This window comes from Stegostoma tigrinum, chromosome 1 (assembly GCF_030684315.1).
Source record: "Stegostoma tigrinum isolate sSteTig4 chromosome 1, sSteTig4.hap1, whole genome shotgun sequence".
NCBI classification, from domain to species: Eukaryota; Metazoa; Chordata; class Chondrichthyes; order Orectolobiformes; family Stegostomatidae; genus Stegostoma; species Stegostoma tigrinum.
This window is the reverse complement of record NC_081354.1, coordinates 30,460,759-30,474,398: the sequence shown is the minus strand read 5'-3', so window position 1 is coordinate 30,474,398 and position 13,640 is coordinate 30,460,759. Positions and strand designations below refer to the sequence as shown.

Genomic DNA, 13,640 nt, shown 5'->3' with positions numbered 1-13,640 from the left:
GGTCTCTAGCTCATCTGTATTCTGCTGTAACCTCTGGCAATCCTTCTCACTATCTGCAGCTACCCCAACCTTTGTGTCATCCACAAACTTACTAATCAGACTACCTACATTCTCCTTCAAATCACTTATAAATATCATAAACAACAGGGGTGCCAACATTGATCCCTGCGGGACATCACTAGTCTCAGATCTCCTGTCAGAAAGACACCCTTTCACTACTACTCGTTTGTCTTTTATGAACAAGCCTGATCTGTATCCATCGTAGCCCAGCTCATCTGTGCCCCCAATATGGGAGAACACAGATATGGTACGTTTTAAGCAAGTGTTACATCACTGCAGCCTCACAGCTCCAGGGACCCGGGTTCGATTCCATCCTCGGGCAACTATCTGTGTGGAGTTTGCACATTCTTCCCGTGTCTGTGTGGACTTCCTCCAGGTGCTCCAATTTCGTCCCGTAGTCCAAAGATGTGCAGGTTAGCTGAATCACCCATAGAGTCCGGGTGCAGGCTAGGTGGGTTAGCCGTAGGAAATGTAGGGTCACAGGGATAATGTGGCGGGATGTGGGTGGGTCTGGGTGCGATCCCCTTCGGCAGGGATGGGCAATGTGGACACGATGGGCCGAATGGCCTGCTTCCACACTGTACAGGTTCTATGATTCAATAGCAGAAAAATAGCGAAACTTTTTTTTGCTGTACGTTGTAATAGATTCTGCAGTATAGACTGAACATCTCCCATTACCAGAAGAGGGCGGCTCTACTGACCAACACAACCGGGGGTAACATTCTTAACCGAGCTTTTGCCCATATTAATTGAAGCACATTGCCACATAGACCGGCCTTGTCAAGGATTGAAAGACACGACTGTATCTGTGGACCGCCCTGTGACCACATCGCAAGTTGTCTGTACCAGAAGTAGCAGGACGCTCCGGCTACGAGAGTGTCGGTACAGACTGGGTGGGTCAGTACATCGCCCACATGGAGTGGGAGCCACATGGCACTGAGCGAAGAGGAGGTGCAACTGGCCTGAGTTACTCAGTGGGTACACACACCGAGGACAAGTTCTGCTGTGGAGATGGTGGCGGCCCCTTCCCCCCAGAGCAGTCCCGGATCCAGGCAGCGAATACCACCCGGGAGAGGCGGCAAAGCCCAACCAGCTGGTGAGGCTCAAATCTTGGGACAGGGGCAGTGGCAGCACGCCGTCCCTACTCTGATAACGGGGTGAGTAGTGTGCGCTGCATTGATTTCTTAACTTTCTTCTCCCTCGTTCATCCCTCACCGTTTCCCAATCCGTTATCCCCGTTGTGTGTGTGTCTGTTATTACTCTCTTTATTCCTTCTCTCTCTCACCAAAACCACAGATAGTCCTTTGAGCACTTCTGTCTATGTGGTTCATATACTCAGCATAAAGGCATTCGATTGCTTATGCGCGTAACCACAAGTTGATTAAGAAATTTTCTTTATAAATGAAGTGGAAGCGCTTAACGAAAATGAAGTTCCAGGAAATCCGACCCGAATTAAAACTTACTTCCCCGCTACCTTCCGTAAATGCCGTTGGTGATTTCAATAACTAATGTTAGAATTAACTACAGAAGTAACTGTTCCACAACATTGCGTCCTGTTCCTATTTCCCTGTAGGAATCCGTCAGAACTGCAGATGCTGGCAGAGATGGAAGAACTAGCTCATCAGTGTCCGTACGATGAGAACGGACACACTCTCGTGCACTGGGCAGCCCTCACCGCTTCCGTCTCGCTACTCAGGTACATGGTCGATTTGAGGTTCCCTGTGAATCTGCCCAGCCGCTCTGAACTGGAGCAGCGACCGATTCACTGGGCTGCGGTCAAAGGACACGTCACTGTCACGGAGATCTTGCTGCAAGCTGGCGTTTCAGTGGATGAGAGGGATCAGAGTGGGTGCACTCCTTTAATAATAGCTTCACAATATGGACACATTGCCCTCTGTTGCTACCTAGTGGGGAAAGGAGCCAGTCTGCGGGCATGTGACAGCGAAGGTGACAATGCATTGCACTGGGCTGCATTTAAAGGTGAGATGCAACAATTTTGTTTCTGCTATGTAAATTTTGAAGGTTTCCTTGATGAATAGAACTCGTCTTGCACGCTGGAAGTAAACTGTTGTAGATCAGAATGTGTGCTAATACGTAATGACCAATTTAATAATTCCCTGGAAGTCACAGCAGTGTCAGTAACCTCAACAGTGACCCTGGGTTTGATTTTCTGGTCATTCGTAATCAATAAGAAGTAATCTATTCATGTTTGTCTCACCATGACCAGTCAGTCATGACCGTTCAATGCCCCTACATATTATTTTTACAGTATAACCTTCTTGCAGCCATTTGGATGTATTACTCCCATTTTAATCTGAAGTTAAAAATAAAACCCAGATTATTTTCATTCTATGATATATCATTGTATATGTTTTCAGGGTGGAGCTTCTTCTCACAGGTTATCTTGTAAACAACTGACACAATCTATCTTAAAACTATATCATTTAAGTACGTACAAAGCCGGATTGGTGACAAATAACAGCTTAGTGACTTCATTTCAGTAACCAGCATACAGGCTTCAGTTTGTAACTTCTGCTGACATTCAGAACTGGCCTTGCTGTGGTTGGTAGTAAGGATGTCAGATAATGAGGAAGTAGATTGGCTATGCTTATACCACCAGCTGACTGGATGAGGAAAGATGAGCTTAGGGTAGGAAAGAATATGTATAAAAAGGAGCATCAAAGTAGAAAATTAGTTCAAACTTTCATTTTCTTAGGTTTGAATCTAATCATCCTACTGATTCTGCTCAGACGAGAGAAAACGTATTATTCATTTCAGTCCTGCTGTAATGTCTGCCATGCCAAAATTAAAATTAGTCCTAACTTCAGAGGTATGCTCGAAAATTGCTCACATTATTTGAAGGCGAAGAAGGGGTTGTGTCTTTGGATGAAAATTGCAATGAAGTGATGAAGTTCATGCAGTGTGGCCTGTGGATTAAAAATGATCTGGGCGAGCAGACAACAGAATTAAAATATATTATTTGCTCTGAAGCTTCTACACATTGATTTGATCTGTTTAAAGTTTGTGTGTTTAGAAAAATACAAATTTAGTCATATTATTGTTGGGTAAATCTTCAATCAAGAGATTAAGATTTATTTGTATCAACAGTTTTTGCTTATATAAGTAAATGGGGCACTGGCTTTAAATTGTGCACTGCAAATGTGCAAAATACATTAACTTGGGTTCCACAGACAAAGAGCTGCAATGAAGGGCTGGAACAAAAACAAAACAAAGATAAAATGCCTGCATGTATTAGATTCTTTCCAACAGAAAATGTTACTGGTTACCGAGATTTTTAATACATCTCTTGCAAACAGGTGTCAAAAACCTCCCTATATGGTTATAAATCATTTATTAAGAAGTGTTGGGTCTTGGCTGATATAACTGTGTAACTTTTATCCAAAGTTTCTTTTCACTTGCACATGGACATTGCTGTAACAAGCTTGGGAAGTGAATTACTTTTAGTGACTGAGCCACACACAGGTTTTCTAAAAACAAAGGTGCTGATGTGTTCTTGTTTGTAAACAATATATGATTTACAGATGTTGAATTATGTAGCAATTCTTGAAGCTAATGCTATGGCTATCGACAATGTTTATATAAAGCATGCATTGAGTATATTTGTATTAGTCAATTCTCATTAGTTGCCCTTTGAAGCACAGAATAGGACCCATCCACGTTACTGAGCTAATTTCAGCTGAAAACCTCAATACTGTTTTGGGACTAAAAATAGAAACTATTTTTAGCTTATTGAAAATATTTCATAAGTTTGCTATCTGTGAAGATGCTACTTTAAATTAGTTGATCCATTCTTGGACTACAGTTATTTGCAGCTGTTACTTAGGTGCAAAATGAAACTGATTCATACTGCTATTCCAATTTTAATACAAGTGACTACTTTGTTATGTGGAGACAGACAGCACACAATTAACAATAGTTTATGAATAATGTAGCAGTCTCATGTGAAGAAATACAAGGCTGGGAGATATAAAGATTTTTTTCAATTCCCATCGAACATTAATGATCATGCCTAAGATTAGACTTCAGAGGGGAAACTTTACTCAAACAGATGAAGTAGCTGACCTGCAAGTGCAGCAACTCTAATATGAGGAGTGCACTGAAAATTCAGTTGCATGACTCCGCAGACCGTACTAAAAGTGTAAATGTCTTACTTTATCACCTAAGTAATCAATTTGTTTATTACTGTTACTGAGAAAATAAGACGCTTTAAACAAGTTCTTTCAATAAACTGTAATAATGTTTCTTAAGAACACAATGTCAGAAGCTATTATTGAAAAAGTTATAGCAATATACTTCGATAAATTGCAGGCAGTCAGGCAGAGTCAATATGGTTTTGTGAAAGGGAACTCCTGTTTGACCAGTCTTTGAGGAGGTGACATGTGCTGTGGGTAAAGCAGAACCAGTGGAAGTATTGAACTTAGAAATTCAGATGACATTTGCTAAGGTACCACACCAAAGAGTATTGTGGAAAGCAAAAGCTCATGTGTCAGAGGTAGCATGTTGGTGTGAATGGAAAATGAGCTGAGGAAGCAGAGAATAAGCATAAATGTGTCTTTTTCAATTTGGCAAGATGCAATGAGTGGTGCATCACAGGGACTGATGCTGGGATCCCAACGGTTTACAATTTACAAAAATGACTTTAATGAAGAGATGGAAGGTATAGTCACACATTTGTTGATGACACAAAGATAGCTGGGAAATAAAGATGTAGAAGCAGAAGATAGCCATTCAACCCATTGAGTCCATTCCACTATTCAGTAAGATTACGGCTACTCTGATAACACTCAACTCCTATGTTTATAACCCCTATAACTTTTGACACCCATACTGATTAAAAATCTGTGTATTTGAATCTTGAATATGCTTAAAGACCCAGCCTCAACTGAGCTCTGCAGTAAAGAATTCCACAGATTCACTTACACTCTGAGAGAATAAATTCCTCCTTTCCTCTGTCTTAAATGAGCCATTCTTTACTCGGAGATTCTGTCCTCTGGTCCTAGAGTCTCCTATGAGGGGAGGCAACTTGTCATCATCCACCCTGTCAAGGACCTGGCAAAAATCTTATATGTTTCAAAAAGGTCACCTCTTATTTTTCTAATTTTCAATGAGTACAAACCCAACCTACCCAACCTCCCCTCATTAGAAAATCTCTCCATACCTAGTGACCTTTATGGGACTGCCTCCACTGCCAGTATATCTTTCTCTGAGATAAGGAATCCAAAATTGTTCGTGATATTCCAGCCGTGGTGGTCTTACTGATGCTTTGTATAGATTCACAAAGACGTCTCTAGTTTTATACTCCATTCCCGTTGAAATAAAGGCCAACATTCTACGTGGCTTCCCTATTACCCAGTGAAATTGGATGCAAACGTTTTGTGATTCATACATAAGGATCCATTGTGCGCTGCACGTTTCTGCAATTTTTCTTCATTTAAAAAATACTCGCTCCTCTATGCTTTCTGACCTCACATAACCTCACATTTTCCCACTTTACATTTAATCTGCCAAGTTTTTGTATCTATCCCTGTATTGACTCTTGTGTCATCCTCACTACTTGCTTTCCCACCAATTTGTGCATCATTGCAAATTTTGCAATAATACGTTCACTACCCTCAGCCAAGTCAGTAATATATATTGTAAATAATTTGGACCTAGCTTTAATCCATGTGGCACTCCTCTCGTTACAGGTTATCAACATGAAAACCCCTCTCTCCTCCAAATCTTTGGCTGAATCTTACATTTTGTTAGCTAAGTTCAAGTTGCATCAAGATTTTCAGAGGCCTTTGTTGCTGTATCTCACAGGCTCACATCATTAATTACCTTCCCTTCCCTTATCTTGTCACTCACATCCAATATCTGCCCCAACATACCACATACCACTCTGACAACTTGCAACTCACTGGATACCCTGGAATTCAGCAACATCCCTTGTACCCATGCTACCTGACAATCCCATTGTGCACTTGGACAAGCAGTCAGTCCACAGCTGCCCCGTACAGCTCCTGGTATTTTCCACTGACATGGCAGACAGGGACATTGGGCATCCTCCTTCGTAGGCAGGCTCCTGGATTTCCTAGTCTGGTCTACCACACCAGACCGTACCAGCCTGGTCTGAGGTTGCCACCCAGGTTAAAGCAATATCAGCCACATGAAGGAGTTCCCCTGCTCCGTCGACAAAGGTCAATGTTCCTCTCCACTCTGCCAGCATAAGTATCACCACCTTCTATCTAACATATTGTACTATCTCTGCCACTGTACCCACCTCCCCCAAGGCTCACACTTCACCACTCCCACTACACCCTGAACATCTTCCATCTACCCCATTCCCACCCCAGCCCCCAATAACACTAACCCTGCTTGCCCTCTGTGCTGCCCATTCATTTGCTTGGGACACCTCACCAAGTGCAGCAACAGTAAATGCTGTGCCACCCACTTTCATCTTCTGTAGTACCCGCCTCTCAATCTCATTCCATCTGGAAAACAGACCATAATAGGGCTGAAAGACTCCAAACAGTGGTGTGCTGCCCAACCTTTGACTCCTCAGCCCCAATGAAGAGAGGATTCTGATTATTATCCCACCGAACGGTGCCTGATCTGGTATTGGATGCTGGTTTTGACTTACTGTGCCAGGGACCCCTCTATAAAGGCTTGCTGGCAGTTATACCAAGCTTATTAACTCTGTGTCTCTGCTAAACAACACAGGAAGATAGCAGTAATATTACCCTTATATCCTTGACTGAGAGGGCAAAGTGCAGAGGAGCAATGCAAGACAGGAGTGCAGATAGGGTCAAAGTGAGTGAGCATTATATCAGCAAGTGAAGAGCCCAGAAATGCAGCCTGGTGCAGTCCTTGAGCTGGATGCATGTCCCTGAATGCACAGTGTCTTTGCTGCAGCATCGCAATGAGTGTTGCCAGTGCAGCATGAAATGCAACATTGAAATTCAGGAGCATCCTGTAAGTGGATCAGAGATGTATATGAGGGTTCTTCAAGGCTGACACACAGAATCGTTACAATGCAGAATGAGGCCAGTCAGCACATTGTGCCTGCACTGGTTCGATTATCTACTGCCTATCTCCTGCCTTTTGCACATATCAGTCCACACCGTTTCTGTCCGAATAATTTTTGATGCCCTCTTTAATCCCTCCTTCAATCTGCATCCATCACATTTCGTACTCTAACAACTTAACTGTGTGTAAAAAGTTTTTTCTCATTTCACCTTGCTTAATTTGCACATCACTTTCAATCTATATCCTCCTGTTTTTTTACAAGCAGAAACAGCTTTTCTTTATTTACTCTGTTCAGCTCGCATGTGATTTTGAAAACCCAAATCAAATCTCCTCTCGGCTTTCTTCACGCCAGGGAGAACAGTCTCAACTTCTTCAACTTATCTTTATGCTGGAACCATTCTAGTAAATCATTTCAGCACCCTCAACAATGGACTTGCATTTTTCCTATAGTGTTGTGCCCACAACTGTGCACAATACTCCAGCTAAGGTCTAACAATTGCCTTGTACAAGTTCAACATCCCCTCTTTGCTTTGTACACTATGGCCCTATTAACAAAACTAAGAAAGCTGCATGCTTTATTTTCTTCTTCCTCCACCTGTCATCAGACCTTTAATGATCTGCACTCACATACTCCTCACTGTCTTTGCTCCTGCACTCTCTTTAGAATTTCACCCCCTATTTTGTAATGTCTTTCAGTGTTCTTCCACTCAAAGTGCATCTCCTCATACTTCACTACATTAGCTGCCACCTAGCTAGCCACCCCATCAACATTGCAATGTCCTTTTGGAGTTCGACACTATCTTCCCCACAGTTTACACTTTTTCAAAGGTCAATGCCATCTGGAACTTGGAAATTGTCCCCTGCATACCATCATGCAGATCATTAATATCTGTCATGAAAAGCATACCCCAACACCCTGACAAATCTTACTCCAAGCCAAAAAATATCCATTGACCATTACTGTCTGGTTTCTATGCTCAGTCATTTTTGTACCCACGATGCGCATGTCCCTTTTATACCATGATGTACAACTTTATTCACACGTGGGTTGTGAGACATTGTATTAAACGCCTTCTGGAAATCCGCGTATACCACATCAAAAGTATTGACCTCCTCAGCCCTTTAGGTACCCCTTCAAAAAACTCCAGCAAGTTAGTTAAACGAGATTTCCCGTTTTATAAATCCTTGCTGACTTGTCCTAATCAATCCACCATTTTTCCATGTGACTATTGATTTTATCCCAAATAAATGTTTCCCGAAGTTCCCCCCTTACTGAAGTTAACCTATCTGGTATGTAATTGCTGGGATTATTCTTACAAGCTTATTTTGAACAAGGCCATTATGTTTGCAATTTTCCAGACTCCTGGCACCTCCCTGAGTCCAAGGAAGACTGAAATGTTATGGCCATTGCCCCCCACACTTCCTTCAAAATCTGTGTATACATTTCTGGTTCTGGTGCCTTTTTAAGTTTAATTGTGGAATCTCTACAGCATGGAAACACGTCCTTTGGCCCAACAAGCCCACACTGACCCTTGGAGCATCCCACCCAGACCCATTCCTCTATAACCCACCTGATGTACACATCCCTGAACACTACGGGCAATTTAGCATGGCCAATCCACCTAACCTGCACATCTTTGGACTGTGGGAGGAAACCAGAGCACCTGGAGGAATCTCATGCAGACATGGGGAGAATGTGCAAACTGCACACAGACAGTTGCCCAAGGGTGGAATTGAACCTGAGTCCCTGGTGCGGTGAGGCAGCAGTGCTAACCACTGAGCCACTGTGCCGCCCTATAAGTGCCAACAATCTATCCAAAATTTCTTCCTTATTAGTGAGAGTTTCTTCTGCTGTGATCATAGCTGGGCAGATTCCTCCTCTTTTATAAAGACAGATGCAAAGTATTCATTTAGTTACCTCCATGTCACCTGCCCCTGATATTGAATGTCAATGTCCATGGACATAGGGTGTGTGTGGCAGATGCCCATGAAGTTTGCCCTGAAATGCTGGTGCCTCATTTCTACTATGAGATCATTGGGAGCAAGCAACGAGCTGAATCAGTCAAGTCCTCACTCTGGTTTCCTTGCTGAGTTTTCATACCGTCTACCTTGTTTCACAATTTTTGCTTAGATGGGGCCTGAATGTTAATGAGGTGAGTTGGACTTATAACAAGGCATTTAACAGTTAATAATGACCATCAACTGACACCTTGCTACTGCCCAGTGATAATTATACCAGACCACTTGTGAACAGCATAAAGGATGAAGCAAGATAATCTCAATGTTGAGATGGGCCTCACTGGGGCACTTGTCACCCAGTTCTGCCATATACCTTGCCATAGATGACATTGCTCAGACCTCAATGAGGTTCTGCCCTCTGTCTTCTATTAGTTAACCAACTGTCTGTCCATACTAATATACTACTCGCAAAGCCATGGGCTTTTATCCTATTAAATAGCTTTATGTGCTGAGGGAGAGGAATTTTGAAGAGGAGTCTCAATCCTGTGTAAGTGGCACAAATCAATCTTCATTCAGAGCTCCTAACCACACAGTTTAGGAGATAGCTCTGGGACAATCTGCCTTTCCCAATAAAGTACAGGAAATTTATATATTCTGCATTACAATGATTACATGCAACATTGGCATCAGGGCTTATCACCTCCCCTCTGACCATTGTACCCCTCCCCTGACATCAGCTGCATCATACTGAATGGGTGCTATTTGTAACCTTGTAAAGCTGTGATTGTTTATTTTCCCAAGGTCATAAAGACTAGGTAATGTTTTGCAGTTTCTCCCTTACAAAGCAATCAATTTTCTGATGTCCTTTCGCAAGGTTATCTGTTTATACCCTTCATTTTCTGCCATTTGGCCCTTTGTGTTTATACCATTTGTCATATACACCTCTGTCAGTGCCTCTGGTCCTTGGTGTTTACACTATTTGTCCTTCAATGAAGCCTGCTGATGGTATGGGGGCTTCTGTCTACTATCTGCAACTATTTGTCTAAAGGAATTTGGCTAAATTCCTTAACGTTACTTTTTTTAGTTGCACTTATAATTTCAGTGTATCTATGTGTATGATATGTAATGACAGTTTTTTAATTAACCTTTGATTATTGAGGGATCTGACTTCCCCTCTACACTTTACTCAATAACAAGGTTTCTCTTTCTCACTAAGATTTCTATGAGGCACTTAATTACCTTATCTCTTTGCCATGATTCTGACTGTGGAAACTATAGCCTCAACTAACAATTCCCTTCAGCCATCAGCAACTCCAACATATGCAATACATAATCAACGCCTTTTGGGACGTAACAAAGCCATGAAAACGTATAACAAATTAAATATAATGTGCGAAGATGGGAATTATGCATTTTAGCACAAAGTGGAAGAAGGAGCATATTGTCAAAACGATGAGATGTTACAAAGCTCTGAGATGCAAAGGGATCTGAATGCATGAATCACTGTAGCTTAGTGTATTTTTTTGAAGTAACTGGGAGTATTTAGAAAAGCTAATAGAATGTTATCATTTATCACAAAGCGGGCGGAACACAAAAGAGGAGGTTATGCTTCAATTATATGGGGCATTGGTGAAACTATATCTGGAATACCTTATGCAGGTTTGATTTTTTTTAAACGAAGGACACAAATGCATTGGAGGCAGTTCAAAGAAGGTTTAGTAGACTAGTGTCTATAATGGGATCATCTTAAAGATAGTGTAGTGCAGGTCAGGCTTGCATTCATTGGATATGACTTGAGTGAAGACCATGAAGGGCCTGGACAGGGTACGTGTAGAGAGGATGTTTCCTCTTATGGAGGGATCTAGAACTAGGGGTCACGGTTTAAATATCAGGGGTTACCCATTTAAAACTGAGATTCACTAAAAGTCCTTCTCTCCGAGGGCCATGAGTCTTTGGAACTCTTCCTGAAAAGGTGATGGAAGTGAAGACTTTAAATATTTTTAAGGCAGATGTAGATTATTATTAAACAGGGGGATGAAAGATTATCAGGGATAGGAGGGGATGTGGAATTGAGATTACAATCAAATCTTATTTAATGTTGGATCAGGCTTGAGGGGCTGAATGGCCTACTGTGCTCCAAATCATATCTTGGATATCCTTAACATAGTTACACCTCCCTAGTGACACTTTGCTGTGTTACTCTTGATATGGATACCTTTGATTGTTCAACTTACAAAAAAGCTAAGGTAGAAATTTATTTGTGGCTTGTTCAACGAAAACTGATCGATATGTGATCATGTCTCAATCACAAATTTTACCATCTACATTTACTTATTCCTCATGTGTATCTGAACATGTCAGAGGAAGATAAACTTTATAATCTCTTTAGTACCATTGAAATATTTAATCTGCTGTACAGTGACCTTCAATACCAGGGACCTCTCTTCCGATCAACGTTGTAGGTACTCCACCAGGCACAGATTTTGCTTCAACAGCAAGTCTATAATATGCATATGTTTGACAAGGGACAAATGGTTGCAAGGTCTAATATCTTTCTCACATTTCCTGTAGAATGAAAACCTCTAGTCTTTTTATGAGAGAGACCACTTGTTCGCAGTGGCCGCACATGTAAAAATCTATTTGTGCATCGAAGGTCTTCATATCAGCTATTGGGCCTTCCTGAGCAGAAAGAGGGTTATTTTGGCCAAAGAGTGAAATTATGTGTTAAATGAATGATGCAATATGTCGTGCTTACTCAAAAGATGGTTTTGACAGGTAATTTTGCTTCTAAACCCTGATTTACGGAATGTGAACTAGCTGACAGGTACTAAACTAGACACCTGCACATTTAGTCCCAAAGTGTTGATTATGCACAATTTTCACGGAGTAGTTTATGTGAGCTTCCAGCAGCTACTTCCACTGAAGGTGTAGAGTGACCTGGCTGACCCACAGCAACATACTGGAGGATGGCTCAGGAATTTAAAGGAGAGGGCACACAGGTTCTTGAATACAGCACTGGTAGTATTACTGGTGGTGCTCCAAAACAGAAGTCCTGTACCTGAGATTGGCATCTTGCCTTCCTTATCATCTGTCCTGGAGGCTGCAGCATTCTCTTAATGAATCCTATAAAGTGCTCAATAAAGTACAGGACCACAGAACATGCATCTTTTTCAGCCAATTCCAAGAGAATTTGTTGAATAACTATTGTTAGAATGTCAGTGATGTTTGAAAAAGTGTCCCAAGAAGTCTGCTAATGTTTTTCAACCCTAATCATAGAATTCCTACAGTGTGGGAAGAGGCCATTTGGCCCATCGAGCCCACACCAACCCTCAAACAGCATCCCACCCAGACCCCCCCCCCCAAATCTACCCCCATTACTCCATATTTACTACCCCACATAACCCATCTAGCCTGCAGATTCCTGGTTGTCAATTTATCATGGCCAATGCACCTAACCTGTACATCTTTGGACTGTGGGAGAACACCAGGGCAAAACCACGCAGACATGGGGAGAACACAAACTCCACAGTCACCGGAGGCTAGAATCGAACCAGGGTCCCTGGCACAATGAGGTAGCAGTGCTAACCACTAAGCCTTTTAAGTGGTGCTTGAAATTCAGCTGCTGGTTGCTATTAGGAGAGAGTAATATGTGAAGCCACTAGCCAGTAAAATTCTGTACAGCTTCCTTATTTGGGGCGTTAATATATGTCAAATGATAATCATCCCCTTAGCAAGCTTACAGATGGCTATTCCTAGTGCAGGCTCCAAGTCATTACTAAGGTGGTGCCTTGTGTTAAACAAAGGCTAACCTGCATGCTAGCTCAAGGTCCCACTTTGGACATTATTATATTATATTATGGCTTATTATAGATTCTGAAACATGCTACCAAAAACTTCCTCAAAAGTGCTTATGCTTAATCATTGTTCAGTTATTAAACTATGTTCTTCTCACTAGGAAACTTATCCTTTTATTGCAAACAAGAACCCTTTAATATCACGTGCTTGATTTTTTTGCACTCTGCAGTCAATACAATTTCGCTACTGGCTGAACTCTTGGGGCAAATTTTTACTCTTATGAATTATAGGAACATAGGAACAGGTGTATGCCATTCAGCCCATCGAATCTGTCTTACTAATTAATGATGTCATTGCTGATATGTGTCCTAACTCCATGTATCTGCCATGCTGTAGTAGCCTTACTTAAAAAAATTAATCTGTCTCATATCTAAAATTAACAACATCAACCACTGTTTTCAGAAGAGAGTTTGAAATCTCTACCACCCTTTGTGTGTACAAGTAATTTCTGCCATCTCTCCTGAACAGTCTGGCCCTAAGTCTCAGACTATGACTCCTAGTTCCAGAATCTCCAACAAGGAAATTGTTTATCTTTATCTACCCTGTTTGTTTTCCTGTTAACATCTTGAAAGCTTCAATTAGGTCACCCCTTAACCTTCTGAATTCTGGAGTAAACAGGCTTAATGTTTATAATCTCTCCTCATAATGTGACCCCTGAAGTATCATTCTTGTGTCATTGTCTATCATTCTATCATTCAAGTATCGTTCTTGCCAACCTACATTGTACTCCCTTCAAG

The 13,640-nt window shown here is 41.7% G+C and overlaps 1 protein-coding gene across 1 annotated transcript in view; it reads left to right on the top strand.

The window, feature by feature from the left end:
* Positions 1 to 859: 859 nt before the first annotated feature.
* LOC125455695 (uncharacterized) overlaps positions 860 to 13,640 on the top strand; it is an 81,884-nt gene continuing 69,103 nt past the window's right edge. The window contains exons 1-2 of the mRNA XM_059644094.1: positions 860 to 1,217; positions 1,634 to 2,040. Of these exons, the coding sequence (XP_059500077.1) occupies positions 1,072 to 1,217; positions 1,634 to 2,040 (553 nt within the window). The 5' untranslated portion in view covers positions 860 to 1,071. The remainder of the gene's footprint in view (positions 1,218 to 1,633; positions 2,041 to 13,640) is intronic.